This window comes from Zootoca vivipara, chromosome 3 (genome assembly GCF_965207765.1).
Source record: "Zootoca vivipara chromosome 3, rZooViv2.hap1.1, whole genome shotgun sequence".
Lineage (NCBI taxonomy): Eukaryota > Metazoa > Chordata > Lepidosauria > Squamata > Lacertidae > Zootoca > Zootoca vivipara.
The window spans coordinates 40,206,107-40,233,127 of record NC_142586.1 but is presented as its reverse complement, the minus strand read 5'-3'; the positions used below and the strand labels follow the sequence as shown (position 1 = coordinate 40,233,127).

The window sequence follows — 27,021 nt, the reverse complement described above, 5'->3', positions numbered from 1 at the left end:
CTACTTTCAACAGCCTATTCTCTCCCTCCCCCCCCCCTGGAAGTTTTGATTTCTATAAAATTGAAAATATGTGATATAGTTTTACTATTTAACAGTTCTGCAGCCATGAATTCAAAATGGGGCTCAACTTGATCTATAAAAATGTGGTGCCAGAAAAGGGAATTAAAGGAAATTGAGGATACAAGGTTTATTTCCTTTCCACTACACAGTCATTTTCAAGCACAAATCTTTTTGTCTCAATTTGCAAACGCGTAACATTGCTCCCTCTTCTGCAGTAACTAAAGTTATGGTACTCAGACTTCCTTGAGGTTTTAACATTTCAGGGAAGGAAGGTTGATGACAGGACAAGTGACACGGTATGAAATGTTCTTTGTGTAGGCTGCTAAACGTCAATGCTGTAATCCAGCAGAACTTTAGACCCATTGTGACGGAAAAATTACATGAAAATGATATATAGATGGTACCCAACGCAGAGTAAATTAGCTAATATGTACAAATCTGGATTAGATATGTGCTGGAAATATAAAGAAGTAGAAGGAATGTTTTATCCTATGTAGTGGACATGAAGAATAGTTAAGGATCATTGGGACATGATTTAGAATGAGATGAAAAAATCCCCCCCCCCAAAAAAACCCAGAGGCATTTCTTCTAGGAATAGTACAGAAAGAAGTTCCCAGGGGCCAGAAAAAAGTATGTATTCAACTACAGCAGCTCAGATTGTGTTAGCCCAAAAATGGAGGGTGGGAGAGGTCTCAAAGGAGGAATGGCATCTTAAAAGGATGGAGTATGCAATTAGCAGGTCTAAAGCAGAATAAGAGAAGAAGAAGATAGAGTTCATAAAGAGGAATGGAAAATATTTGTGGAGTATCTGGAAAATAACTGTAAACAAGTGAAAAAAACTAGCAGGATTAAGGTAAATTCAACAGTATATAATCTACAGCAGGCACCCCCAAACTCGGCCCTCCAGATGTTTTGACTACAACTCCCATCACCCCTAGCTAACAGGACCAGTAGTCAGGGATGGTGGGAATTGTAGTCCCAAAACAGCTGGAGTGCCGAGTTTGAATATGTAAAGGGGGGAGGGGGATTAGATGGTTGGAATAGAATATGAAGTAATAATGGGAAAATTAAAAGAACAATGGAAGGAGAAGTCAATGAATGTACTGTACTATCTTATTGTGGAAAATGCATAACTGAAAATTTTGTGCGTGTGTGTGCTTGTATGAATGAAATTTAGACCCATTGATTTTACTGTGCAAAGACCTGTGCTGGATTATGGTCTGCACGCACCTGTGCCAGCATGAAATTTATTGGAGTATCAGTCAATAACACAGTGATCTTAAGCTCAGCCAGGAAGCAATGGGGGCAGTAAGAAATGGTGGAGCCCTCTGAAACCCACCTCAGCCAGGATGGCACAGCACAGAGACCCCCATCTCAGAGCATTGCTTGCATCATACTTTCAAGACCAGCAGGTGGAGACGCCTTCTGGATCTTAACCCCCTCTACCAGTGTGGATCAGGGTTTGGGGTTCTAGCCTAATTCCCCTATCACAATCTCACAAAGCATGAACTATGTCACAGACAGATACGCCAGCATAGATATTAAGAACTGGAGTGCCAATGTATTTTATTGTGTGAGTTTGGGTATGCAAAAACATCTCACTTTGGCTTTTCAACAGCACAGAAAGGCAGAGGCTCCGGATGAACCAGATTAATCTTGACAGCAGAAATCAGTCCTTACGTCTGGTTGAAGCTGTTTCCCACTACTGTCTCAATGTTCACAACCAAGCTTAATCAGAGCGGCAAAAAGCACTTCTCAGACCTGGTACTCTTAATATACCGAGCATACTTTAATCTCTCCCTTTTATAAAATAATCTCTCTTTTCTAATAATTCCCCTTGTCTGCATCTCCTCCTCCTTCTCCCCCTCCCCCTCCTCCTTCGCTGACTCTTGTTGGTCCAGTCCACTCCTGGTAAGCAGAAACCGGTTCTCCTGGATTGTTGTCTAGTTGCGACATCTGGTCTACTGTGGTGAACTGCCCCGATGACGTCCTCAATGAACTTGAGCTTGGCTCCTCTCTGCTTCGCCAAACTTTTGTTTGCCAGAACATTTTGACAGCAGCCCTACAAGATAAGCCGCAACCAGATCATAAGACAAACGCCACCTGTCTTTGTGTCATTTCTAAAAAGCAGGCTAGAGACAGAAAATACTTTTTTTTACAAAAAGGCTTGAACAAAGGTTAAGGGTTGCATCACTTCTAATGGCGTGCACAAGCTTTTCTTCTGCCCTGTTCTTAACCTCTGGTCAGAAAACAGTTCTACCTCTAAACCTTGTTCACCAGAGGAGTGTATGCACTACATATGAGCAACGGAACAGATGAAGCTGCCTTATACCGAGGGCTCATCCACACTTGTCCCATGGATGGGTCTGAGTGGTTTCCCCCTCGCCCTGCTCCCTTCCCAGGAAAACCCTACTTTTTAGTGCTAAATCAGAGCAAACATCCATCTGGAGAAAACCTAAATAGCTGTTTGCTCTGACTGAGCACTAAATAGTGGTTTTCGATGAGCAGGGGTTGGAAGCAGTAGGACAAGAAGAAGTGGGTACAAACCCTGGATCGGACAATTGGTCCACCTAAGACTGAGCCATGCAAAGCATCATCCTTCCCCTTTATCTCTCTATAAAAAAAGCTATTTTCTGTCTTCAGCCAAACAAACAGCATATTATAGCACAAACTTTATCACATTAAAATGAAAGCAATACTTTTCAACCATTCTTCGAATGTCACTCTATATACAGTACTGACATTTAAACTCTTGACCTCTCCACTTCTAATGCTCTCTTCTCTCATTTCCGCTTATTCTACTTCTCACTCTTCCATGTCTCATTAGCCAATTTCCCCACCAGCAGCTTCCTTTATCCATTCCTTCCATTTTTCTGCTTGCAATCTGCCATGATGCTTCCTGTATCTGGAACAGTTCCTCTTCCCCTTTAAAGGTCTCCTCAGGGTTGTTGTTTTGTAATGCCTTTGCTAGTTTTGCAGGTTCACCTATTCTTTACTGTTTGTAACCAGCCAAACCAGATTCATAACTGCATCTAGAAGCCCCTGGGCCAGCCTTATAAAAGAAGTTACATATAACAATTGCTCCGGGAGACAGATTCTTGAGTGGGGCACCTCTTTCTACGCATGTCATTTTGCAACAAGCAATGTGTGGATTGTGCTTGTCTTCCCACATAAAGTATGGAGATGCTTGTAGCTGGCACTTTTGGAAAGCCTGCTTTCACCCCTCATTGCCAGAGTGTATGTCTGCCCTAGTACCCTCCTTTTTCACAAAATATTTCTACTGTACTGCATATAACTTCTGGAGTTCTTACATCATCATATACTATCTCCTGATCAGTACTGTACCTGGCTTCTGCAACATAAATGCCATAAACTGAAAGCACATGACCTTCCCCCAAAGAATCCTGGGGGAACAGTGGTTTGCCCTGCACAGAACTACAATTCCCACCACCCCTTAACAAACTACATCTCCCAGGATTCTTTGGGTGATGTAATTTGCTTTCAAAGGTCTGGTGCTTATTGCAGCCATAATGTGACAGTTAGTTGTTACCCAACTGCAAAGTCTGTTTCAGTTTAACACTGTTTACCTACCAATTAAGGATGATGAAGATTATTGCAAAGACCACGCCAACACAAACAATAACTCCAGTTATGAGGACAAACACCAAAACTATATCTGTATTTGGCTTCTTCAACCTTCTTGTTTCTAATTCTAAAGAAAGGCAAAACTGTTATTATGGAAATGTTGGTAAACAGAATTATGAAAAGGATGAAAATAAAAAAGGGGTCTTTTTAAATATGCTTTGTTATGTTTTATAGAAATCTCCACTAAGTTTTTCTGTGATATAAGAAAGCAATTCTAAATTGTACAAAAGGTGCATCTTTTAAAAGGCAGGCATTACAAGGCAGACCATTATGCATTATAACCTTAAGCAAAACTGTTATGTCACTACTATGTACCATCCCTGTGCACAGTCTGAAAGAGTGCAACACACCAGGAATGATTCACAGCAGCAGAAATTTAAAAGAACCGACATATGGAGGAACTAAACAAGTAAATAAGCACAAGAACTTAGAACATCACTTCTATTTACAAAAGAGAGACAGTATATTGCAGTAAACCTTTAAAATGCTCTTATATAACATGTTAATGAGTGTAAGGTTAAGATGGCTTATGTAAATAAAATGCTGATCATCAGAAGTAATAAAATTTAGCCGCAGATTGAAACAGTAAGATTTAAAGGGGTAGGTCGAAATAATGCCTCTGAATAAAGCAAGCCTTGGAAAATGTGGTACCCACCAGATGGTGACTTAGTTCCTGAAACTAGATAAATCAGTCAAGGAAGCTTTCAGACATCATACCTAGCGATGATTATTTTCACCTACTAGTGGAGCTGCCCTAGTTTGGTGGAAGGTGAATTAAAAACCACCACCACCACGTTGTCATACATATCACTGTTGGTCACGAAATGTGGCAAAGAATAAGGCATTTTTTAAAAATCACAGGTAAAGCCTTCCTGAGATCATACCACTATGGTTGATGCTCCCCTAACTACATGCATGGAGAAAGCATGAACAGTTGCACTCTAGCCTTCTCAGGACAAGCTACTTTCCTATGCACAGCTTACTTTGCTTTTATGTATTGCTGTTCTGTTTTTATTTTTAAGTGATAGCTCCAGGACGGCTGCACCATAACCATGCAAACAAGTCCACAAATATTATTACCTTGCACTTTTTTTTGTTTTGTTTTGTTACTAGCCTGATAGAACCCTAGTATCCTGCATTTCCTTTCCGGGAGGGGGGGCAGGGAATTGCCTTCTGCCAAGTGAGCTGGTGCAGGAGGGATGGCATTGTGTTTCCATGCAGGCTGCAGAGGAAGGGGCTTCCCTTCCACCACGGCCAGCACAAAGACTGAACAGGGTGGCAGAGAAGGAATAAATGGTCCCCTGCACTGGGACCAGCATGGAAATGCAGAGGAAGAAACAAGAGTGACCTATCCCTCCGCCAGCCTCCTGCAAGCCCCTTCCTCAGCAGACCTCTTGCAATAAAGGAAAGCGATAGGGAAATGCGCAAGGAATTGTGGGACAACACTTGCTTGGTGCAACTGTAGTGTAATCTCCCCACCAACAGATCAGAATGAATGCTCGTTAAATAGACGTCCCTGTCTAATCTCTCCGCAAACAAATCAGGCTTAATGCTCATTAAGCAGGTAGCATGGAGGCAACCTCACCCACTTGCAGGGAATTCCTTACTGTCTGGCAACAACCAGGTGAGTAGTTAGGCAAAAGGTTGCTGCATTTAACTTCTTCTGAACATTTTGTTTGGTGGATTTTTACCTTGCCTCTCAATATTTTAAATGCAGCTCAGAAATAAAACTTAATTTTAAAATTTATTGTGAGCATACCCCCCTGCACCAAGGTATCAAATAAAATAGTGTTCACCTGTAGTATATATTTTCTGAGCGGCTACTACAATCGAGTGTGCTATAGCAGAACACAATCCTACACAGGCTTTCTGTATCTGAACTAGGATTTATAACTATACAATATTACACAGAGATTCTCCTAAACCCTTTTCTTAAGGCCTCCAAAGGCTTGAGATTCTGGCAGGAGGCAGGAAATGTCTGCTAGTACAGAATGTAGCATAATGAATTCCTGCTTCTAAACACTACTGTAAATACTGTGGAATAATCCAGCAAGCAAGATGACCTAGTTTGCAACACTACCTAGTTCACAATACTGCATTCTCACAGTTCAAAGTAAACTCCCCCCCTTGTGCAAATGACGTCAGGTTTGTTAAAAGCAACAGAACGCCAAGACAGACTTTTTGTTCCAAAATCATTAGAATTCTTTTATATTTAGAGGAGGGATAGCATGGGAAAGACTGCATTACTGGAAACAAACCAACGTTTTCTATATAAGCTCCATTTTAGTGTGTTAACTCCATCCTGAATAGAAAAGAAGGAGGCTGCACCACCACAAGGAAAAGGAGACAAAAAGGGGGAGGCGGCAACACAACCATTTGCTCAAAACAGAAAATATATAACAGTATGGCTTGCCAAACGCATTTTGATGTGTCACATTATTCAGGGGCAAGATGATCTTCGGGCCAAACTACGTTACAATAGTGATATATACGGTATATCCGTGCTTTTAAGTTTCTTAAAAACCAGAATGCTAGCATGGGGAGGAGTGGTTGTATTAGCCTTTGTCCTTACTAGGTGCTGACTTGCATAAGAACAAGGTTTCCATGGAAGTGTAGGAGACACACAAACACACACACACAAACTGGAAGTGTAAGGGGCTAAAGGTGAACTGGAATCATAGCAGGTGGCAAAGAGAGCCACCCCTGGCCCTCTAGACTTAAAGATGCAGGTAGGTAGCTAATTTAACCTGTGCTTTGACCCCTCTCTTGCTATCTTCTTGGAGAACATGCTCTTTCAAAATGATTTGAAATGTCTCTGTCTTGAGCATCATTCCGAGCACATCGCTAGAACTCTACAGGGCAATGTGCTCCAATGCCATAGCCTCTGCCTGCACAGGAAATGACCTGAATGAAAACTACTCTACAAAAATTGCCTCTGCACAGCCAACTGTATATGTGGGTGACGCTGTCCTTTCTGAAAACTGGCCAGCTGCTGCCTTCACCTCCTCCTCCCCTGTTGTTGCCAACACACACACACACACACACGGTGATGGCACAAGGAGCATGCTCTGGATCTTGTCTGGCTCTCTCTTCCCATGGCAAGAGGAGGAGAATAATCCCCTTCACTTACAACACACTCCCTCCCACACAGAACTATTATCAGAAAACATGAATAAACTGCCTTATGTCACTGGTTTTGTCAGAAGTAAGCTAAGAACCAAAATAGGCTGGAGTATGGAACAGAGCAACCGAGCAGTAGAAAGGTTGCCTGATGCAGAATACTGTTAACAATTACTGTGATTTTCATTGCAATAGCCAGAAGTTGTAAAGACATGGAGGGAGGGGTTTCCAATTTCTGCTGAGAAGATCCAGGACCTATGAGCCAAGGTCTCTGCTTAAAACCAAACAGAGAACCTCACCAATGATGAGGAATTAATAGAGCATTAATGAAAAATGAATCATCCTGTGCAAAATACTTCTTATGGATAGCTCTTAGTTTATACCAGCTTTATCCTAACACACACACACCCCTTAGAAACTGGAGCAATTTTTCATGTAGATTCTTCCTGCTCTTTTGACACACCTATCCACGCATCTCCCTGTTGTCTCCAAAACTACCCTAAAAACTGCTGCAACACACGTTTTGAGCAAGAACACAGGTATAATCTCTTATAGGAAAGTTTCCCACCAGGCACAACATTATATCATTTACACACCACCTGAGAATAAAGTGGTATCATCCCTCCTATGGTTCCTTTTTTTTAGAAGTCCTTGATTTTTAATGCAAGATGTCATCACTTGAATTAATTCCTGCCTTCTTTCTTCCGAAAGGAGATTCTATTTGCAGAGTGTACAATTGAGCCTAGATTCAGTTTCCAAGCTAATGTCATTATAGGGGTCCTAATGGTATGAAGAGCCATTAGCAACAGAACAGAGCCCAAAGCAGCTCTGTTCTGATAGCAGATTGTTCTGATAATCCAGTTTTCTTCTCCACCTCCCAACTCTTCAGTTCAAGAGATGACGGCTCTCAGCAATCACTGCTGCAGGGGTGTATATGCATGTATATGTATGTTGCTTTGGCAGACACACAAATGTTTAGAATGGGGCTGTACTAATGGCAACACCACTGAAGTGTCATGAAAAATGACACACACCATCAGTGATGTGCACAAGCTGACACATCAATGCAAATGCACAGGACAGGAATATATGAGCAAGGATCAGAAGAAGCCACCAGGCACAGTTCACCAGTTGAGGGCTGACATTCTATCCATGAAGACACAGCAGCCCAGATTAAATGCATTTTGAAGCTGACCAAACATAATGCTTTTTACTGGTCTCTAGGATTCATGAGTTACTCAGTAACAAGAAGATAAGCAAAGACCTACTGGCTCAGACCATTGATAAAAGAGTAGCCCATTATACAGTCTTTCTTAACAGCAACCAATTTATCGAATAGCACCTGACAGTAAAAGGGGAAATTATTCCTAGTTTCATCCCTAATTTCCATCAACATGAATTTGAGAATTCATAGTAACTAATTTCTTTTATATGCCTGTTGTCTTTGTCCATGGAGTTTTCTTGGCAGGGATACTGGAGTGGCTTGCCAGTTCCTTCTCCAGGTGGATCACGTTTAGTCAAAGCTCTCCACTATGACCTGTCCATCTTGGGTGGCCCTGCACGGCATAGATCATAACTTCTCTGAGTTATTCAAGCCCCTTCGCCACGGCAAGGCATTGATCCATGAAGGAGAGCTGGACCATAAAGAAGGCTGATCGCCGAAGAATTGATGCTTTTGAATTATGGTGCTGGAGGAGACTCGAGAGAGTCCCATGGACTGCAAGAAGATCAAACCTATCCATTTTGAAGGAAATCAGCCCTGAGTGCTCACTGGAAGGAGAGATCCTGAAGCTGAGGCTCCAAGACTTTGGCCACCTCATGAGAAGAGAAGACTCCCTGGAAAAGACCCTGATGTTGGGAAAGATGGAGGGCACTAGGAGAAGGGGACGACAGAGGACGAGATGGTTGGACAGTGTTCTCGAAGCTATGAACATGAGTTTGACCAAACTGCGGGAGGCAGTGCAAGACAGGAGTGCCTGGCGTGCTATGGTCCATAGGGTCATGAAGAGTTGGACAAGACTAAACGACTAAACAACAACAAGAAGTAACTAATTTCAGCCAATGTATGTTGATATTCCATTCCTTTCTTTTTAGCAGAGTATAGGGAAAGCCTTGATCTTCATTTCTATCAAATGGAGAAGAAAACATATATTGGAACCTGTAGACTTTAGAAGGAGAAACATCCATGAGAAATATTTCACATCCCTCTCTAGTTCCAGTCATTATTCACCTATGTTTGCCCTTTCGGTTTGTGCTTTTACATGGAGGTAGCCTTAATTAAGAGGAATTACAGGCTGCTTTTTCCTTCAGAAACCAGAGACAGGTGGATACTATTGAGAGTCAGGCCTCAGCAAGCAACTGCTTGCTCCTACAGATTCTGTGGTTCAGAGATCCAGCATGGGTCTTGAAGGTACAGCTATGCATTGGAACAAATTCAAAGTACAGTCAACCAAGGAAAAGCAACAAAGAAAACAAAGCACAAGACACAACACAACACTGCATCAAAATAGGGCATTGCATAATTTCCCTCATTTTTTTAAAATAAATTTACAGTAGTCCACTCTGTCAAATGCTTAAATTATGCCATTTGCTACCGGATCCTTTAAACTAATGTCGTCAAGGACTGGGGGGGGGGGGGGGACTTAGGGCTAGGCGATATCTGGTTTGCAACATCACGATATATCACCAGCTATACATTGTGATATACCAATATATCATGAAGTCTGAAATAAGGATGGAGCTATGTAGAGACATTGGCTAGATTCATGGGTTTTTCTGCATTGTGATTTTTGCTGATGCCTGCTTTTGTGAGGCAGGGGAGAGCTGAGCCAGCAGAGTTATCAGGAGCTGCAGGAATTGAGAGAAGCATTGGCTGGCTTCATGGTTTTTCCCACATTGTGATTTTTGCATAGCACACACAAACACATGTGAGAAAGTATTGTGCAGCCCGCAGGTTCCATGTCAAAGTACTCTTTCAGCTCACTTGGTAAGAAAAGTTGGGCCGTCCTGAATTTTTTTAAAAAACAAAACAAAACACATTTTTACAATTAGAAAATAAGTGGTAAACAAAAGACTAGCAAATGGAACAGGCCATACAAATGTAAACAATATTTTAAAAATAATACAATCCTAAAACCAGAATAAAAACAACAATGACATCATATAGCATAGCTCCACAGAAAAGTTATCCCTCTAGCAACAATACAATCATATATATCTAATCGTGTAGTGATTCTTTTTAGTTTTTGTTTACTGGTCCGAAGGCCATTTTCCATTTCACAAAGTTCAGCTATGGGTGTGTTCTCATAAGGAGATTTCTGTTCCATGTAGTCATGTCCTTCTTACAAGCAGGCACACATATCAATCATTCTCATGTTGATAAAATGGTGATTTTAAGAGAACCCCTTTTCAGGAAACCCTGTAACCTGTAACCACTGGTGCTTCAACCCAGTGACATGGGTATTTTAACTGCAATAGCACAGGGAAGAGAACTCTTGTGGGAGAAATGAGGAGAATTGTGATATTCTCATGCTGATGGGCTTATTTGAAGCTCTGGAACTGATATCTACTCTGAGTGGTAAAATTCAAGATGACAGCTGCAAGTAGTACATCAGTTAAATCCTTACTCTGCAGCATTGAAAGATTATAACAGAGGGCCTGGGGAGAATTGAACAAGGTGTCAACAGCTGCTTCTGTTAAACCGCCTGATCTTTCTGTCTTTTGAAATCAGTGAGGGGAGGAAAGCACAAAAGATATGCAGATGAATGCAGTACAGTAACAAATTAACAGATAAGGAAGTTTTAAAATAAATCAGCATATATGTTTTTCAATTAAAACGCTGTTTTTCCAAAACAATCTGCTTGATATGGGTGCAGTGCATCAAGTGTTGGCAGTGAGCACATTGCCCAGTCATTTTAATGGAGTCTGCACCACAGACACTATTCCCTCCGGCCTCCGCTTCCTGCAGAGTACAAGAAGCATCACATGTTTACCGGATTGCTCCATTTGTAGTTTGCAAACTACGAGTGGAGAGTGAAGATCTTCTCATAAAGATTAATTTAACACAAGCAACGTCTGACTAAATATTTATGAACTTCCATGAACTTACCAGCTGTTGTGTACACTGTATATTTTACAGATGCAATCAATTCATCGTTTTCTATTGTATCGCACTCAAACGCAACGGGGTGGGTATCTCTGTGTACCTCCAGAATAGCTGAATCATTAGGAAGAATGAGTGATTGCTATCAATTCAAAGGCGACAAAAAAGACAAAGTTGGATTATCTCATAATGATGAATGTACTATGTGACCGGGGGGGGGGGGGGGGACGGGACTTTTCTTTCTTTCTTGGTGCTTCAGTGATCCCTCATGATATATCCTAAACCATAAACTATCTGAAATTCCCAACTTTTCATTTTCCCCTTCAGTTCTTCGGTGGATAGGCAAAGTCGGGTGACCCATAAATTTGAGACGATTGTTAAATCTTCTCTGAAAAACACAAAATCTGTGTGGGACCAATTAAATGGAAAGCCTCTTTCATCAATATTGTTTTAAATTAAGGAAGGAATTGCATGATGATGTGATAAGCAGATTGTTCTAGGAAATGTCAGAAAGCAATGGCTTTCTTGTAACTTGCCATGCCCTCTTCCCTTCCATGCCCTGCTTGGTCAATGTGCTGGGAGGCTCAGAATTTGATTAAGGAAGGACAATTTTATCCATTTCCAGCATGGAGGAAGAAGTGCAATAGAAGTGTAGGTATATGGAGAGGTGTTTGTTACACTGGGAGAGTTTCAGCTTCTTGGGGAATGGGACCAAGGATGGTGGAGGGGGAAAGTGCTGCCTAGATGAGGAGTACAACAAAGTAAAAATTAAGGTTTGGTTTGCCACACACCTTTTGATACATACTTGTATATCATGTATTTTCTCCTCTAAATTGGATGACAAATTTTGAGGGTATATGGGTGCATATGGTATAACTTGCCACGTATTGCAAAAGAGCCCATTATGCTGTCACTGTGTTTGTGTGTGTTCATGTGCTCTTCTGGATATCTGTTACTAAGCAGGAGTGACTCAGCTGCCAGAAGGTCAGGTGAGTGTTGTTGCCACACATCACCCACTACTGATACCTGGGCTTGTGAATAAGACAACAATGGCCTAATTTATGGCAGACTGCTGAGAGTGCGTGCACACACACACACACACACACACACCACCTTGAGAGAGGCAACACATGTGCTGTAATCTCATCTCTAGATTGTGGACCATTTTCTCATTTCACTTGGACTCTATTCCCTCCCATTTCCTTATGTGGCAATAGCTTATATGTACAGAACTTGCCATACCTCTGACATACTTCTTTTCCTCACCCAATCTTCTCTGGTGCTTGCCTTTTCTACAGTTTTAACATAATCATTTCTGCTCTCCTCTAAATGCACGACACATTTATTTGACTATTTGTGCTTTAACTCATGTATTCAAGTACAGTACTCTACACCCTGACTTGTCATCTCATTCCCCTTTTCATGAGCTGCTGTTCTTTCGTAGCATACCACAATTCCAGATTAAAGATACTAATGTGTCTTTTGGATGTATGTGTACACTGGTATACAAGTGCAGAAGAAAAAAAGAACATATGGTAATGCAAGAGTCACTGGCATAAGGTGAGCTCCAATATTTATTAATATTGTTCCACGCCACCTCAATCTCTAATTAATGGTGCACAAGATTCCAGAGGTCTTGGCACTAAACCAGGGTTTGTGTTTCCTTTGGCAATGAGGCACAACGGAGGCTACAGTGTCTTTATGATATATGGTTTATTTACACATATACAAAACCTGAAGCTTCAATGAAGGGGCTCACAGCAGCAGCACTCTAAACCATGCCAGCTTATTCCTTAATAGCATCAGCATCCTTCCTCTGTAGCCTCCCCTGCACTGCAGGGCACATATCAGCTTAGCTGCCCCTCTCGCTTCCTGGTTACATCACTGCGAACCCCTTCCCTAAACTAAGCTCTGTTTATCTACAGAGGAAGACTCCATAAATTCCCTTTCTAACACCTATTTCCTTTGAATTCCTTATAGCTAAAGACCTCACACAAAAAAGTTTGCCTGACTTCATTAACATTTGTTGATTGGACTAGGATTACAATGTCCAATAGGAATGTCCCAGGAACAAGCTTATTAGTGGGTCCTTGCAATGCCTGAAAATACACACTAGGCTCTGGCTATTTCCTCCAAATAAATTAGCTTTGACACCCCCAAACCTTAATTAAATTCTAGCATCTAACAATATTATATAGAAATAAATACACTGTAGGAAGCCTAAGTTTATGTGGAATCGTTAGAAATAAAATCAGTTCAGTAAACATTGCACAGGATGGAACTAGATTACTTACCTGGTCCGGAATCAACATTTTCCAAATATATTGAAATCGATTTTCTGGAGGTACAAAAATACACGGTATCTTCACACTAGCAAGACTTTCAGAAATTGGTTTACCCCCTGCAGAACATAGTTTTAAAAGTCACTTTGTACCAATACTTAAACATTATTATCGTACACCTCAAAATACTACCGGTAGGAACAATTCCACTAACAGACTGTGGTTAGAGGAATCATCATTTAATCATTATAAATTGCATGTTACTGGCTTTTAGTTTAAACCTGCTTGAAAGTATCTATTAACTAAGAAGCAATGCAGGACATGACACTTTTAAACCACCTCAGAATAAATGTATGGCATTTTGGAAATGATGCATGAATATTCACAGAAGCTGACTGGGAATAACTGTATCATTACATCATTACTCACACCCACAATCTGCTGGTCCTCTGCACTCTTCAACACGAACAATACACTTGGTTTCACCTCCAGGGCATCCATTGGTTAATATAACTTCTCGAATGCCAATACCTTTGATCAAGATGAAAAAGGTAGCATTACATGTCTGTTTGTGTTTTGGTAGATACTCCTTTAAGTTCACCTTCTAAAATCAAAACACTCTGGTCCCTGTCAAAGGCCTTCAGAAAGGCAGTTGTCTTCTTTATAAACAAAATTTAGAAGATACCACCCATTTGTGCCTGAGACTATTGTCTTAGACGATGATAACCCATCCATTCTACAAGGTAAAAACTTTCTCCTTTCAGTTGAATTTTATATGCACTTTCATTTTAATGCATTGCTAAAAACAAACAAGTTAATTAAAATTTAAATATCAACGCTAGCTTGCAGCCTCTGTGAACCTGGCCTTTCAAAGCCTCAACCATCTGCTGCCTGGAGCATTTTTGCTCTGATGAGCTCATTCTGATCAGGTGCTGAGCATCCTTAACTCTTATGGATACCAATGGAAAATTACAGTGCTGAATACCTCGCAGGATTTGGGCTTCTCAGGAAGGAGGTAAGTACTCTTGCAAATTAAGGAAATCTGATGTCACATTGATCTCACCTTGGTGCTAGCTTTGATTGGTGGATTCATCAACATAATCAAAGCTTTCTGAAGCGAGCTCAATTCTGATTGTTACTGTAGCCACGTTAATGATATCTTCCATTTTAAGCAGTTTTAAATTATCCAAATTTTTAAAATGAGAATAAAAGAGATTGCACCGCGTAACTTCCACCTATCAGGTTTATTCAAGAAGAAATCCCACTGAATTAAAGGGCACTTACTTCCTAGTGAGTGTGTGGAGGGTTGCAGCCTACAGGGAAAAGAACTACCTACAGTATATGTAATTCAGATTAGATAAGAATTGCAGATCTCAGACATCAACATTTCACTTGGGAACTTCATGTTATTTTCGAAAACACAAACATATTCAACACAAGTGCTGTGTTTCTTTGCTTTTCTCTTTTTTCCTTCTGCCAAACACTGTGTACCCAGCTCATTCAAATGGCATGGCATGCGAGGGAGGAGAGAATAGTATGTTTAGTCCCAGTAAATACAGAATAGATTGCCAGCCGTTATAGAAATATTTTGTTTATTGAATAAGGAATGGAGGAGATGGGAAAAACCGTTTGTGACTTAAGCAGAATACAACCTGTGCATATGGGGGGGGAAACAACCTTGTGGTGAGGTATTTTGCATCCCTAAATGCTTAGAAAACCTGATATATTTTGTAATATTTCTTACATGACATGTAACATTACCTCAAGTGGCAGACGGAAGCAACAACACTTACTGGAACTGTTGGAAAACGAGAATCATGCTACGCTGCTGAGAATTTCTCATTTCAAAGGTTAAGAAAACAGAGTTGTGTATAGCAATGTATTGACATTTTTATTAAAGACATTTCTCTTGGAGAGAGATTTTTTAAAAACTCATATAATGGGTGTATAATGGGTGATACCGGAGATATGTATAACAAAGGAGAACAATGGACACACCTTCTCTTTTAGTCCTGAAACAGGGATGGACGAATGGACTGTCTGTCTGTCTGTGTGTGTGTGTGTGTCAGTTGACAGTCTCCTTTTATTGGGCCACCAATCACTCTTAGCCCCAACTCCAATCTCCCAGCTGCCATCATCTCTCTTGTTCATGATTCCTTTTACTTCCACTATCTGAATTCCCGTGGAAACAGGGAGTTACAAACTTCTGGGTCACAGTACAATCCTAGGGAATGAATTGCGATTGCAGAAAGATGGCTTCATCAGATTTGGAGTAAAGCATGGTGGGACTAGGAGCACTAGCCTTTGACCAGGCAGGACTTCCTGCCTCTTAGCTAGAACTGTGAAAAGCCTCTGTAACTGATACCACAGGGCAGTGGCATAGTGTGGGTTGCCAAACGGATGGAGTGCATGATGTGCATGATGTTGGGAGATTCATTCCCCGTCTGCAGTCATAGGTTTACTGTATATCATATGACTGTATGTGTTTTGTTCCCACAGAGTGGATGGGACGTAGACAGGATGTTTGTCTTACTGTGTTCCTAAGTGGGACTGTTGTTCCTTTGTTCTTTCTCTTTACTGGCTGTGATGCTAGAGAGGGAGCCATAATGTAGAGCTCCCAGTCTGTTTATATGTAAATAAAGCAGTTAAGCCTTATTTACTGCCTTGTGTGTGTTGTTCTTCACGTTTGTGAGAGCAATCGCAATTTGCTCTGTGGGTCCAGTCTAACAACTGGCCCCCGGGACGGCTTAATGCTGACACATTCAACTGCCTAATAGTATTTACATCACCCAGGGTATCGTATTCGCAGAGATAAGAAGAGTTGTACTGTTGTCTGGAGAGGTCATTTCCCGGTTTGCATGGAGAAGCAGTTTTCAACGGAGCCCAGCGACAGAAGAGTGCCGCTGTATTAAGACAGCACTGGGTGTTGAAATTTTGCACCCCTAAGAATTTTGCACCTAAGACAACCGCCCCATGCTATGCCAGTGCAATAGGGAAGAAAGTTGCCTTAACTGCAGCTACCTGAATAATTTAGAGTTGTCATATTCAAGGAGTTGACATATATTTACAAAATATTATCAGATATACTTGCACGAACAAGATGCAAATCCCTAACTGAAGTGCATTCAAAGTGAGAAAATAGCCCTGGATAAGCCTCCTTCCTGCTTTTGTCTTCGGGGGTACGGTAGAAAGCAGGGAATAGACAGAGATCAATTTTCTAGGTGGCTAGATCATATGAGATGCCAGATTCTGTGTTCATGCAATGAAACCATGGACGCATGAAGCAAATATGGGCCAGGGGCAACAAGCTTTGTGTAGGCTAACTTTAAATTTCAAGTCCTAAAAAAGGTTATTTCAGAAGATCTCAAGTTCCTTTGGTGTTTCACTATTTGGTTACTTTTTCTCCTTTTATTGCCTGGCAAGTTGGATATTTTCACCTCTATCCTGGTAATTTTTCTCATTGGACGCATCTGAACATTATGACATGCCATTAACTGTGGCTTACCATGCACAAGCTTTGCTCCTCTTAACTTTTGTTGGAGAGATACAAGACATGATCCTTGGCTTAGCACTCAATGAAAAACAAGGTATTTGGGTTTATTGACTTTAATGGAAATGGCCACTGAGATATTCATTCAAATTCCCTAGCAATGTAATTTGCAATGAAGGTTGGATGTGAAAGAGTATTAGCAAGTCAACCTTTTGCGGGGTGGGGTGGGGCTTTAATGAGGCATGCAGCTAAGTGGCATTAGACCACATCTAATCTGACAGTTTTATCAATAATAACAAAGAAGTTAATGAAGAACTATGTTAATTCAATTAAGTTAAGGTGCTAAATTGAGAAGAAAGCATAGCCAAAAGGATTTAGAACAATTGATGGCTGGAAGATAATTTAAAAAATGGTTCAACTTACAGCTACATAGCAAAAAAAAAATGAAATAATGAATAAGAAAAAGTTGAGCTGAATATCATAGGCACTAATAGGATCAAGTAAATGGAGGGCTCGTCCATACTATTGTTTAATGAGATAGTAAGCAGTCACGAAATTAAAAGACGCCTGCTTCTTGGGAGAAAAGCAATGACAAACCTAGACAGCATCTTAAAAAGCAGAGACATCACTTTGCCGACAAAGGTCCGTATAGTTAAAGCTATGGTTTTCCCAGTAGTGATGTATGGAAGTGAGAGCTGGACCATAAAGAAGGCTGATCGTCGAAGAATTGATGCTTTTGAATTATGGTGCTGGAGGAGACTCTTGAGAGTCCCATGGACTGCTAGAAGATCAAACCTATCCATTCTGAAGGAAATCAGCCCTGAGTGCTCCCTGGAAGGACAGATCGTGAAGCTGAGGCTCCAATACTTTGGCCACCTCATGCGAAGAGAAGAATCCTTGGAAAAGACCCTGATGTTGGGAAAGATTGAGGGCACTAGGAGAAGGGGACGACAGAGGACAAGATGGTTGGACAGTGTTCTCGAAGCTACGAACATGAGTTTGACCAAACTGCGGGAGGCAGTGCAAGACAGGAGTGCCTGGCGTGCTATGGTCCATGGGGTCACGAAGAGTCGGACACGACTAAACGACTAAACAACAACAACAAGCTTCCTGTGCTTCCATTAATTCTGTTGCCCTTAGGACATTCTCCTCCACTTTTCCCGCTCTCAATCTGGATTTTCTTACACCTTCTCCTTTTTGAATGTGGTGTGGTATGGTGTGGGAAGGCAGTGATTTGGTAGAGAATATCACATGGACAATGAATGATTAATGTGGAATCTTATTATCCTCATTAGACATCAGTATGGATGAGCCCAGATTTTGGGATTTCAACAGGGAAACGTGAGTCAAGTTGATCATGATGCTTTCCTGATCAGGAAAAAATGGGAATTCCATAAATCTATCTGACATGATTGTTATTATTATTATTATTATTATTATTATTATTATTATTATTATTAAGAAAAGCAAGACAAGAAGTACAAAGTGCTTTAAGATACTGTATAAAATATAAACAACAGCATACTATAAAACATTTTTTTTAAAAAAAGGAAGTGGAAAAAGCTAGGAGCACATGGGTAACACTGGATTCTAACAATTATCAAAAGGATATTGTGAATTGGCACAATTACCATAAATATCTCCTGGAAAAAGCAATGAAACAGAGGCTTCTACACATTTCAGGGGAGAAGCAGTATTAAAGAAACATGGATTTTGAAATTTTGGGGAATGGACAGCAATGTAGCTTCTCTGCTATAGACCAAATAATAGATATGGCTACCTTAAAATAAAAAACACACTCTAAATGAGAGTGACAAAATCAGTGAATGCAACTCTTTCATTATAACACCAACTGTTCATATTTCTTTTTTAAATGTTACATTTATAATTAAAAGAACCCTGTGAATATATGGAGTGGGTAACTTAAAAGTATGGAAACAATGCCACAATGGAGAGCATTCTGCAAATTTTTAAAATTTTGAATAGGGAAGGGATGCAAACTGTGCTAAAGAAAAGTATTAACTGGGACAAAGAACATTAGAATAATATAAAAAATGTTTACTGGCACAAAATAACAAAAATATGCTGCACTGGTGGGGGCTGTAAACATTTCCTTTGTGACAACAAAGGCGTAACCATCAGGTTTATGAACATTTGTTTCTCTTGCGAACTACCTGAGAAACGGAGCCATTGTAAGAGATGCAACAACTATCCTATTTTTATTTACTCTGCATGTGACTAGAAAATGGTCACCCTATTGATGATCCACTCATTTTTGAGACCTCAGCTACCTTTAGCACAACTAACAAGCTGTATGATGAATACAGCATTCACGATTGCAGAGAAGCAATTTGCTTTGTAGGGTTGGCAATATTGTATGTGAGAAGACATCTGTGAGATGCATCAGGAGGTCTTTCAGCTTCTGAACGTTTCGCAGATGTTCACAAATAGAGAAAATTGTTACTGTGGTGAAGGCAGCTCCATGAGCCAATAAACAAAAGGAGCTGTTTTTTTGTTTTGTTTTTAAAGAGCCTGCAGGCTGTGAAATTAATAAAACAACAGTTCTGACCTAAATTTATAATGACAATCAACTGGATTGTTTTTGTTAATTATAGTTATCAACAACTGAAATCAATGAAAGGTGAACGAGGGCATGCAAATTACAATGGTTCAACAGCTAATGTTAGTATATTGTTCCTAAAGTTTTTTTGAAAAACCAAAACCCACCCAATTATACTATGTTTTATCCATCTGCTTTTCTGCTTACCACATGTAACCGTGCATTCTCCAAATTCTACTTCCCTGGGTTGTGTCAGATTTTCTTCTGAAAATGTTACAAAAAGCAGGTTACATAAGTAAGTTAAGTACAGTACAGTATACTAAAATATAGGGTGAAATTCAACATTGTGCTATTGCAAACGTTCCGTCTGCACAAGCATGAGAGGTGGAAAGATCTCCCCCCCCCCCCTTGTGATTGTGATGTTCTGGAGGTTCTCCTAACCCTCTCAGAGCAAATTATGGCAGATGCAGGAAGAATGACGGGGCAGGAGGGGGGAAGCCCCATTGTGCAAGCCGAAGCCCTTGTGCAAGACTTCCATTGACAGGGTTCATTAGGTGACTCTCACCCACCTGTAGTTATGAAATTCTTCCCCAGTGCTTTTCACCTGAAGCATAACATTTTCTCATTCAGTGGAGCAATGTGAAAGAAAGCAGGATTTCTGGAGCAATAAATTATACTAAAACAAATCAAGCTGGACACATCTCATTATTTAAATATTAACTAATTTTGAGAAATAGGGTATACATCCCTACATGGTAATTTATTCTTTTAATATGGTCCAGTAGGGAAATTGAAAAGCACAATATTACTGTATATTTATTTCAGTGACTGATGAATCATATTGTAAATACGGTATGTAGTAGAGATGAATATTATACTGCAGGATGTCTTACTTTTCAGATTGCTAAATCAAAGCTATATTATAATAATACAGTGGTATCTCGGTTTTTGACCATAATCCATTCCAGAAGTCCGTTCAAGTTCTGAAACGTTCAAAACCCGAAACTCAATAGCCGGCAGCTAGGCTTCAGGATCTTGCACACAGCGGAAGCCACGTTGCATGTTCAACTTCCGAAGTGTGTTCGAAAACTGAAGCATTTGTTTCCGGGTTTACGGTGTTCAAAAACCAAAGCATTTATTTCCAGGTTTACAGTATTCGAAAACCGAAATGTTTGTCAACGGAGATGTTCTAAAACCAAGGTGCCACTGTACAAACCTATGTATGTTTACTCAGAAGTAAATCCTATTATGTTTAATGGCACAGACTTCCGGATAAGTGTGTATAGAACTGCAGCCTAACATCTAGTGGAAAAAAAGTTATGTAAAAAGTTTTACACATGAACAATCATCATCGGAGAGTTAAAAATGTATAAGAGCCTGCTGGATCAGGCCAATGGCCCATCTACTCCAGCATCCTGTTCTCAGAATGGGCCGGGAGCAATATGTAGACAGTCACAGTCTTCGAGGGATGGTCCACTTTGGGGTTTCAAAGCAAGTCCTTGCACAACGATGTCGCACTGACAGCGCATCCAATTCGTGACATAAAAGAGGGCACGTGGATCTCGCATCCCGGTGAGGAATGATTAAGCATTGACTTTAAAAAAAAAAAAAACCGCGACTTTCACTCAGCCTGGCAAACAGCTGGCTTCACGCGTGAAACACCTTCGCTTTGACCTTACATCTTCCAGCTTCTCAAGGGGGGAAATGGGAAGGAACTGCCGGGACCTGCAAAGAGCAGCAGCCGGGCGGCGCAGCGAGCGAAAAGGAAGCGCCGGGGAGCCTTTGAGGCTGGAACTTGGCCCGGGGAAAAGAGAGGAGGAGGAGGAGGAGGAGGAGGAGGCAGTTAGAAGCAGCAGCAGCCTCGCCACGGGGCTGTTGCCTTAGAGGTGTGCTTTCGCCTGGAAAATTGCCTCGCGCAGGTTAGCCAGGAGCACGTTTGCACAATGAAGACGGCGGAGGTGCAAAGAAGGCCCTTCGCAGCCGCCGCCGACTGGGCTTAGACCAGTGCAGAACGAGGCTCTCGCTCGTGGGGAAGGGCGCCTCTCTGCAGGCCGCCCTCCCTCCGCGGGCTCGGCAGGTTCTGGACGTGGGTGAGCCGCTCACCAAATTCCTCGTGATGCCGCTCACCAAATTCCTCGTGATGCAGCTCATGCAGCAGCGGCTGCGACAACGCCACGTCGACCGAGATGGTGTCGTTGAAGGCGCCCGCGGGCTCGCTGGCCAGCAGCGTCAGGAGCAGGCCCACCCGGAGGACGAGCTTCCCCGTGCCCTCGGCCTTGCAGAACCCCATTTTCTGCAGCGCCCGCCGCGGCCTTTGCCCTCAGCCGAGCCCGCCGCGCGGAGGCGCTCGCAAAGGGGCAACCATTGAGGCGTCACAATGAGGCCTTGCTCAGCGTTCGAACGCCACGCGGCGCTGGGAAGACGCGGGGGGCGAGGAAGGAGGAGGCCGTCCGCCCGGATCCTGCTTCTCTTCCTTCTCCCCACCCCGAAACTGGAAAGTTCACCCCCCCACACACACGGTGGCAGCGCCTTCTCCCTATATGAAAGTATTTCGGGGCTGCCCCCTGCGCCCATCCTCACAAAGAGCTTCTCTCAGTGCAGGTTCCTCTCCATCTGTGGAGGTCTTCAGAAAATGTGCTTTGCGTCTTTACGGATCTCAGAAACTCAAACCTCGCAACCACCACGGATTGATCAGAATACCCGCACCTTTTCTAAGACAGAGTCCTGAACTGTCCTCACGATTTTCAGATAACACACTAATAATGCCTTAAGAACCTTGTGCTTTTCCATAGCGCAGGAGGATTGACAGCCAAGGGAATGGTATCTAATCTACAGTGTCTCTGGAGGTGTTGTTCAAGTGTTTTCTCCCGGAGAAGCACTTCACAAGAATTGCACATAAACAGCCAGCAAACAAGTCAAAACAAAACCTGGGTCTCTCCACTTGCACATCCTGTATTGTTTTTAACAGTTCTGGATTTATAGCTTAGTCCTATACATGCCCACTCAGTAAATTCCTTTGAGTTAAGTGGTAAATGTATAGATAAGCAACCATAGGCTTTAGTTGAGCATTTTGGAATATAGCAAAAGTGCAGGTTATCTTGATTACTGAGTTTTGCTCAGTTAGCTTCTACTTGGCATCCGAAATCTCATCAGGTCTTTGAGCTGACCCACCCATTGTGGCTGTTACGAGGCTTCTGGGTGCCCCAGAATTTCTAAACCCATTCATGTATGGATGGATCACTGCATTGTTGGCACAATTCTTTCACACCAGTACAAATCCTTTTTTGACTAATTGCAGTGCGGCGTTCCACATGAACAGCTAACTGACCTCTGCAGGGCATTCATAACTTGTAGTCATGTTAACTTTGTCAACACTTGCATTTTGAGTTTTCTTTCTCAAGTGTTTGTGGTCTCTCCATCTGACAGAACAAATGTAGGTGCCTCTGGCAGGAAGTAGGAAGAGCTATTACTAAGTATAGATATTAGGTACTCTGAATCCTTAGGATAAAATAGTCTATATATTTTAATAAGTACTGTATATCTGGTATTCTGTGCCATTCTTGCTGGGGAAGATTTTGGCCATTTGGGTGAAATAAGAAATCCATCCATTTAATAGTGAAAATAGGCTTATTTTCAATATGACATCTTTATCCTATCTCTTCACAGATTCCCTTTTGAATTTGGGAGCTGTAATCAAAGGTTTTTGTGCTGATACTCCTAAAACAATGGCAACAAATAATCCTCAGCTATCAAAAAATCTGTCTCTTTTCAATTATTATCTCCTTCAGTAGCCACAACAGCTATCGTCCTCTGGAATAGTTAAATGTCAACCAATATAAAGGTTTCTGAATACAAAGGAGTGGACATTGACAGAAAGCTGGTTTGAGACAAGGCAGTGAGATGGGAAACATTACAGACCTCTCTATAGAGGGAAAAACTAATTCATTTAGCTTAATTTCCTGCCTGTAATTTATCCCAAACAAAGGCAAGCAAAACTCCCTGTCTCAAACACCTCTGAAAACTGAACACGTTTTTCCTCCAGGAAATGAGGAAAATAATGATTATGGCATATTGGGGGAAAACTCATTGAGGTGGTCAAATAATTAGCTGGAGAGTAAATGCATCTAAGTGGGAAACTGAAGTCTTCATGAAAGTCAAAAATTCTGATGGTATCTTGGACACAATTGGTCTATTGTGATATGAGCTCTTGCAGGCTACTGAAATGGGGTAGTGGTTAAACGTGTGCTACTAACTGGAACCTTTGATTCCAGTTCTTAGGTATGAACTTATCTGTTAAGAAAAGATCTTATTCATTGGCGTTAACCTTCCCTGTTAGAAAAGGGCTCATACTACATGCCTATCCTGGTAGCTGTTGTAAGGTTTAATATAATGATGTATTTGAAGTTCATACACAATGGGAAAAAGCTATGTAAATACACTAATTGCACAACTATACATGTTTACTCCGAGGAAGTTCCACTGTGCTAAGTGGGACTGGCTTGGTTTGCGGTAAATGGGCATAAGATTGCAGCTTTAGATGTATTCAGTCCTGTAGTTTCATGCTCTTTTCAGTGGAAATTTTTCAAATAAATGTACTTAAAGTCACAACCTTAGATTGAAGGGTCTTGCTGAAAATTTATATTGGCATGGTAAATTGCAGGGAATTCATAACGGAATACAATACCGGTACATTTGCGCTAATGTTTAATGCATTTTATTGTAATTTAATTTATTGTTCTATCTATAATTTTACTTGTACGCCGCTTGGAAAGCCTTTTATTGTGGTTTATAATTTTTTCAAATAAATGAATTTTTGCATATAAAAATGTATTTTATCTTTCTGCCAATGTGCATTTTTAAACCTATTTCTTCTAACAGTGTAGTCGTCTGCATGTCTATTCAGAAGTAAGTTCTACTGAGTTCAACGGGACTTACTCCCAAAAAACTAATACGACTGAGGATCTAGTAAGCAAATGCTGCAAAATTTCAAGGGCAAAGTAGATAATAAAATGAAGGCATTAATTCAAATAAAATACAATTTTATCAGTAGATAAACTGTAAACCTTATCAATTGTTTCTCTTCAAGAAAGCTACTGTGAATGAATCTGCTGCTGTTCTGAAACCACATTTTAAAAAAACATTTCGTTAACTCTTTATGAAGTTTTTCCTGAGCTAGGGATGGATCCTGCAAGGCAATCCTTGGGCTAAGTATACACTATACATTAAAAACATCACTTCCTCGAAGAATCCTGAGAGCACTAGCTTACCTTTCCCAGAGCTACAGTTCCCAACAACCTTAACAAGATATGGGGAAGATAATGTGCTTTAAATTCCCAAACTTCGGCCCTCCAGATGTTTTGGACTACAATTGCCATCTTCCCAGACCACTGGTCCTGCTAACTAGGGATCATGGGAGTTGTAGGCCAAAACATCTGGAGGGCCGCAGTTTGGGGATGCCTGGGTTAGACTTACTGAAAACAGCTACAGCAGGGAAAGACTTTAGAAGTATATCTCAACTGCTATTTTAGAACCACAGAACAGAATAGATTTTCATGGTAGGCACTTGGATCTTTTCCTAGGTAACATTGCCATGAAGTGTCCTCATTTCCATTTGCCAGGTAAGCAGGAAACAGCAATAATTGTCATCCATAAAAAGTAACGGAGGAAGAGATCTGTCAGTGGTTGGCTGTATTTTACTTAAACCTGCTAATGTGTAGGAAGAAGGCTGCTTCCTAAATGCAAAAAACCACAACCTATCATCAGGATGCATCAAGATCCTTCCTAGATAAAGTAGTCTAGTTCCTCATCCTGTTCGCCCAGTTGTTGCCCTAACCAGATGGGAGAGGAAGCCACACAAGCAGGACTTGTGTGCAATAGCACTCTCTATAGCAACAGGTATACGCAGACATATCACCACTGATATCGGAGAAAATGTATACATTGCCATCATGACTAGTATTTGGTGATAGTTTTGTCCTCCCAAGGTGGGGGGATTTTATTTTATTTACTGTCAAGTGGTATATAGGTTTTATGAAATAAAACATTTTGAACCTCCTAGGTTGGTGGCCGTCAGTGTATCTTGTGTAGCAAATTCCATAGTTCAACTGGTATATGAAGGAAAACTCGCTGAATCTTCCCACATTCAGCATTGTTCAATAACCCTGGATTTTAGTATTTTGAGAGGAAATATTTTTCTCTCTCTATCCAAACATGTCATGTCAAGAGCCCCCTTTTTTTCCACAGGCCTTTGGGGTAGAGAATAAGATCAGAAGATATCTCCCACTGTAGATTTGTTGCTATTTCTGATTTGTTGCTGTTTCCGGTTTGATTTAATACAGTCCCAGCAAAGGAAGAATGGATACAAAAACGTACGGAATATGAAGAAATGGTGAAACTTACCAAGAAAATAAGAAATCAAGATAACAAACTATAAAAGATTGGAAATGGTTTATTGAATATTTAGAACATTGGCAGAATTATTGTAATAACCTGCAGTTTTATAAGAGTATATAAAGTAGATAATAAATGAGCAAATTAAGTTAATTTGGATATGCAGAAGATATTAAATTTAAGGAACCGCAGAAAGGGGGAAGGAAGTCAAGTTTTGAAATGTTAAAATGATTTTAAAATTAGTGAAATGTATAATCCTGAAAAGCATATTTTTGTTTAAAAAAAGATTTAATACGGACTAGTAATATTTTATGTATTTAATGGTTTACTTGAATTGAACCAGAATCACATCGTGAAGGGCAGGCTAAAAATGCATATCAAGAATTAAAGTCCCAAGCGCTGTAACCTTTACTTTTCCTTATAGGGGAATAGTTCAGCCTCATTATCATTTTGGATGCCCTTTTCTTAACCTTTTCCAGCTCAACAATATTCTTTTTGAGCTGAGGGGACCAAAGCTTGAACACAGTATTCCAATTGTTGCTCATGCCATAGATTTTTATAACTGCATTATGATATCACACTTTCATCTCCAATCCCTTTCCTAACGATCCCTAAAACAATTTCCCCTTTTCACAGCTGTCGCACTCTGGGTCGACATTTCCATTTATCTGCCTGCTGTGACTCCCAAGAGCTGTTTCCCAGTTGGTCCCTGCCAGTTCAGATCCGATAAGTTAGATTGCTTTTGCCCCTGTGTGCATCATTTCACATTTGCTAAATTGAATTACACTTGCCCATTCACACAGTTCAGAGTGAACCTTTTGAAGCTCCTCACAATCCCCTTTCTGTTCTTGCCACTTGGGCTGATGAGCTTATGAAGACCAGTAAGCATCAAGACGTTTCCTACAGTCCGTGCTAAATGTTGGACTCTAGCCTAATCTCTCATATAATGCATATCTTAAAAACAGAATAGGTGTGCAACTTGTCAGATGCTATTTCACATAAAATCCCATTCATCTCAATTGAGCTTTCACGGGAATTGGATGGTAGATTGTACCCTACATAATACAGACAATTCCAGTTAATTACACCTCACTCAGAGAGTCCTCTGCTTAATTTGATCACTGGTTAATTAGATTGTCTTATTTGATCAGGTCTCTAATAACCAAATAATTTGCATTCACCTGCTGAGGCTGTCTTTCTTTTAATTGCTTTCTGGTATTGAAAACTTTGCTGTTGGATCAGTTTAGGGCTATATTAGAAACATAGTACATAATTTGCAATTTATCAGCTTTAATGTAGGATGAACGGATTATGGATCTTATGCAGAACCATGTTTAATGGTGCCTCTTCCTCGTGCTTTAAATGCTGTGTT

General features: G+C 40.9%; 1 protein-coding gene across 1 annotated transcript; it reads right to left on the bottom strand.

Moving 5' to 3' along the window:
• Positions 1-1,767: 1,767 nt before the first annotated feature.
• SPACA1 (sperm acrosome associated 1) lies at positions 1,768-24,075 on the bottom strand. Its single transcript, XM_088667443.1, has 7 exons — positions 21,387-24,075; positions 19,467-19,523; positions 13,639-13,740; positions 13,222-13,328; positions 10,934-11,069; positions 3,652-3,772; positions 1,768-2,122 (listed from the first exon to the last, which is right to left on the bottom strand). Exons 1-7 carry the CDS (start codon positions 21,547-21,549, stop codon positions 1,885-1,887), a joined length of 924 nt encoding a protein of 307 aa, XP_088523569.1. The 5' UTR covers positions 21,550-24,075; the 3' UTR covers positions 1,768-1,884.
• Positions 24,076-27,021: the final 2,946 nt, after the last annotated feature.

Excerpts from the sequence above, each read along its gene's own strand:
- SPACA1 (XM_088667443.1), bottom strand. The coding sequence starts at position 21,549 with ATGGGGTTCTGCAAGGCCGAGGGCACGGGGAAGCTCGTCCTCCGGGTG. Across the intron at positions 3,773-10,933 it reads TACAGTGTACACAACAGCTG|AATTAGAAACAAGAAGGTTG; the intron begins GTAAGTTCATGG and ends GCCTTTCTTTAG. Across the intron at positions 2,123-3,651 it reads ATCTTCATCATCCTTAATTG|GGCTGCTGTCAAAATGTTCT; the intron begins GTAGGTAAACAG and ends CTTATCTTGTAG.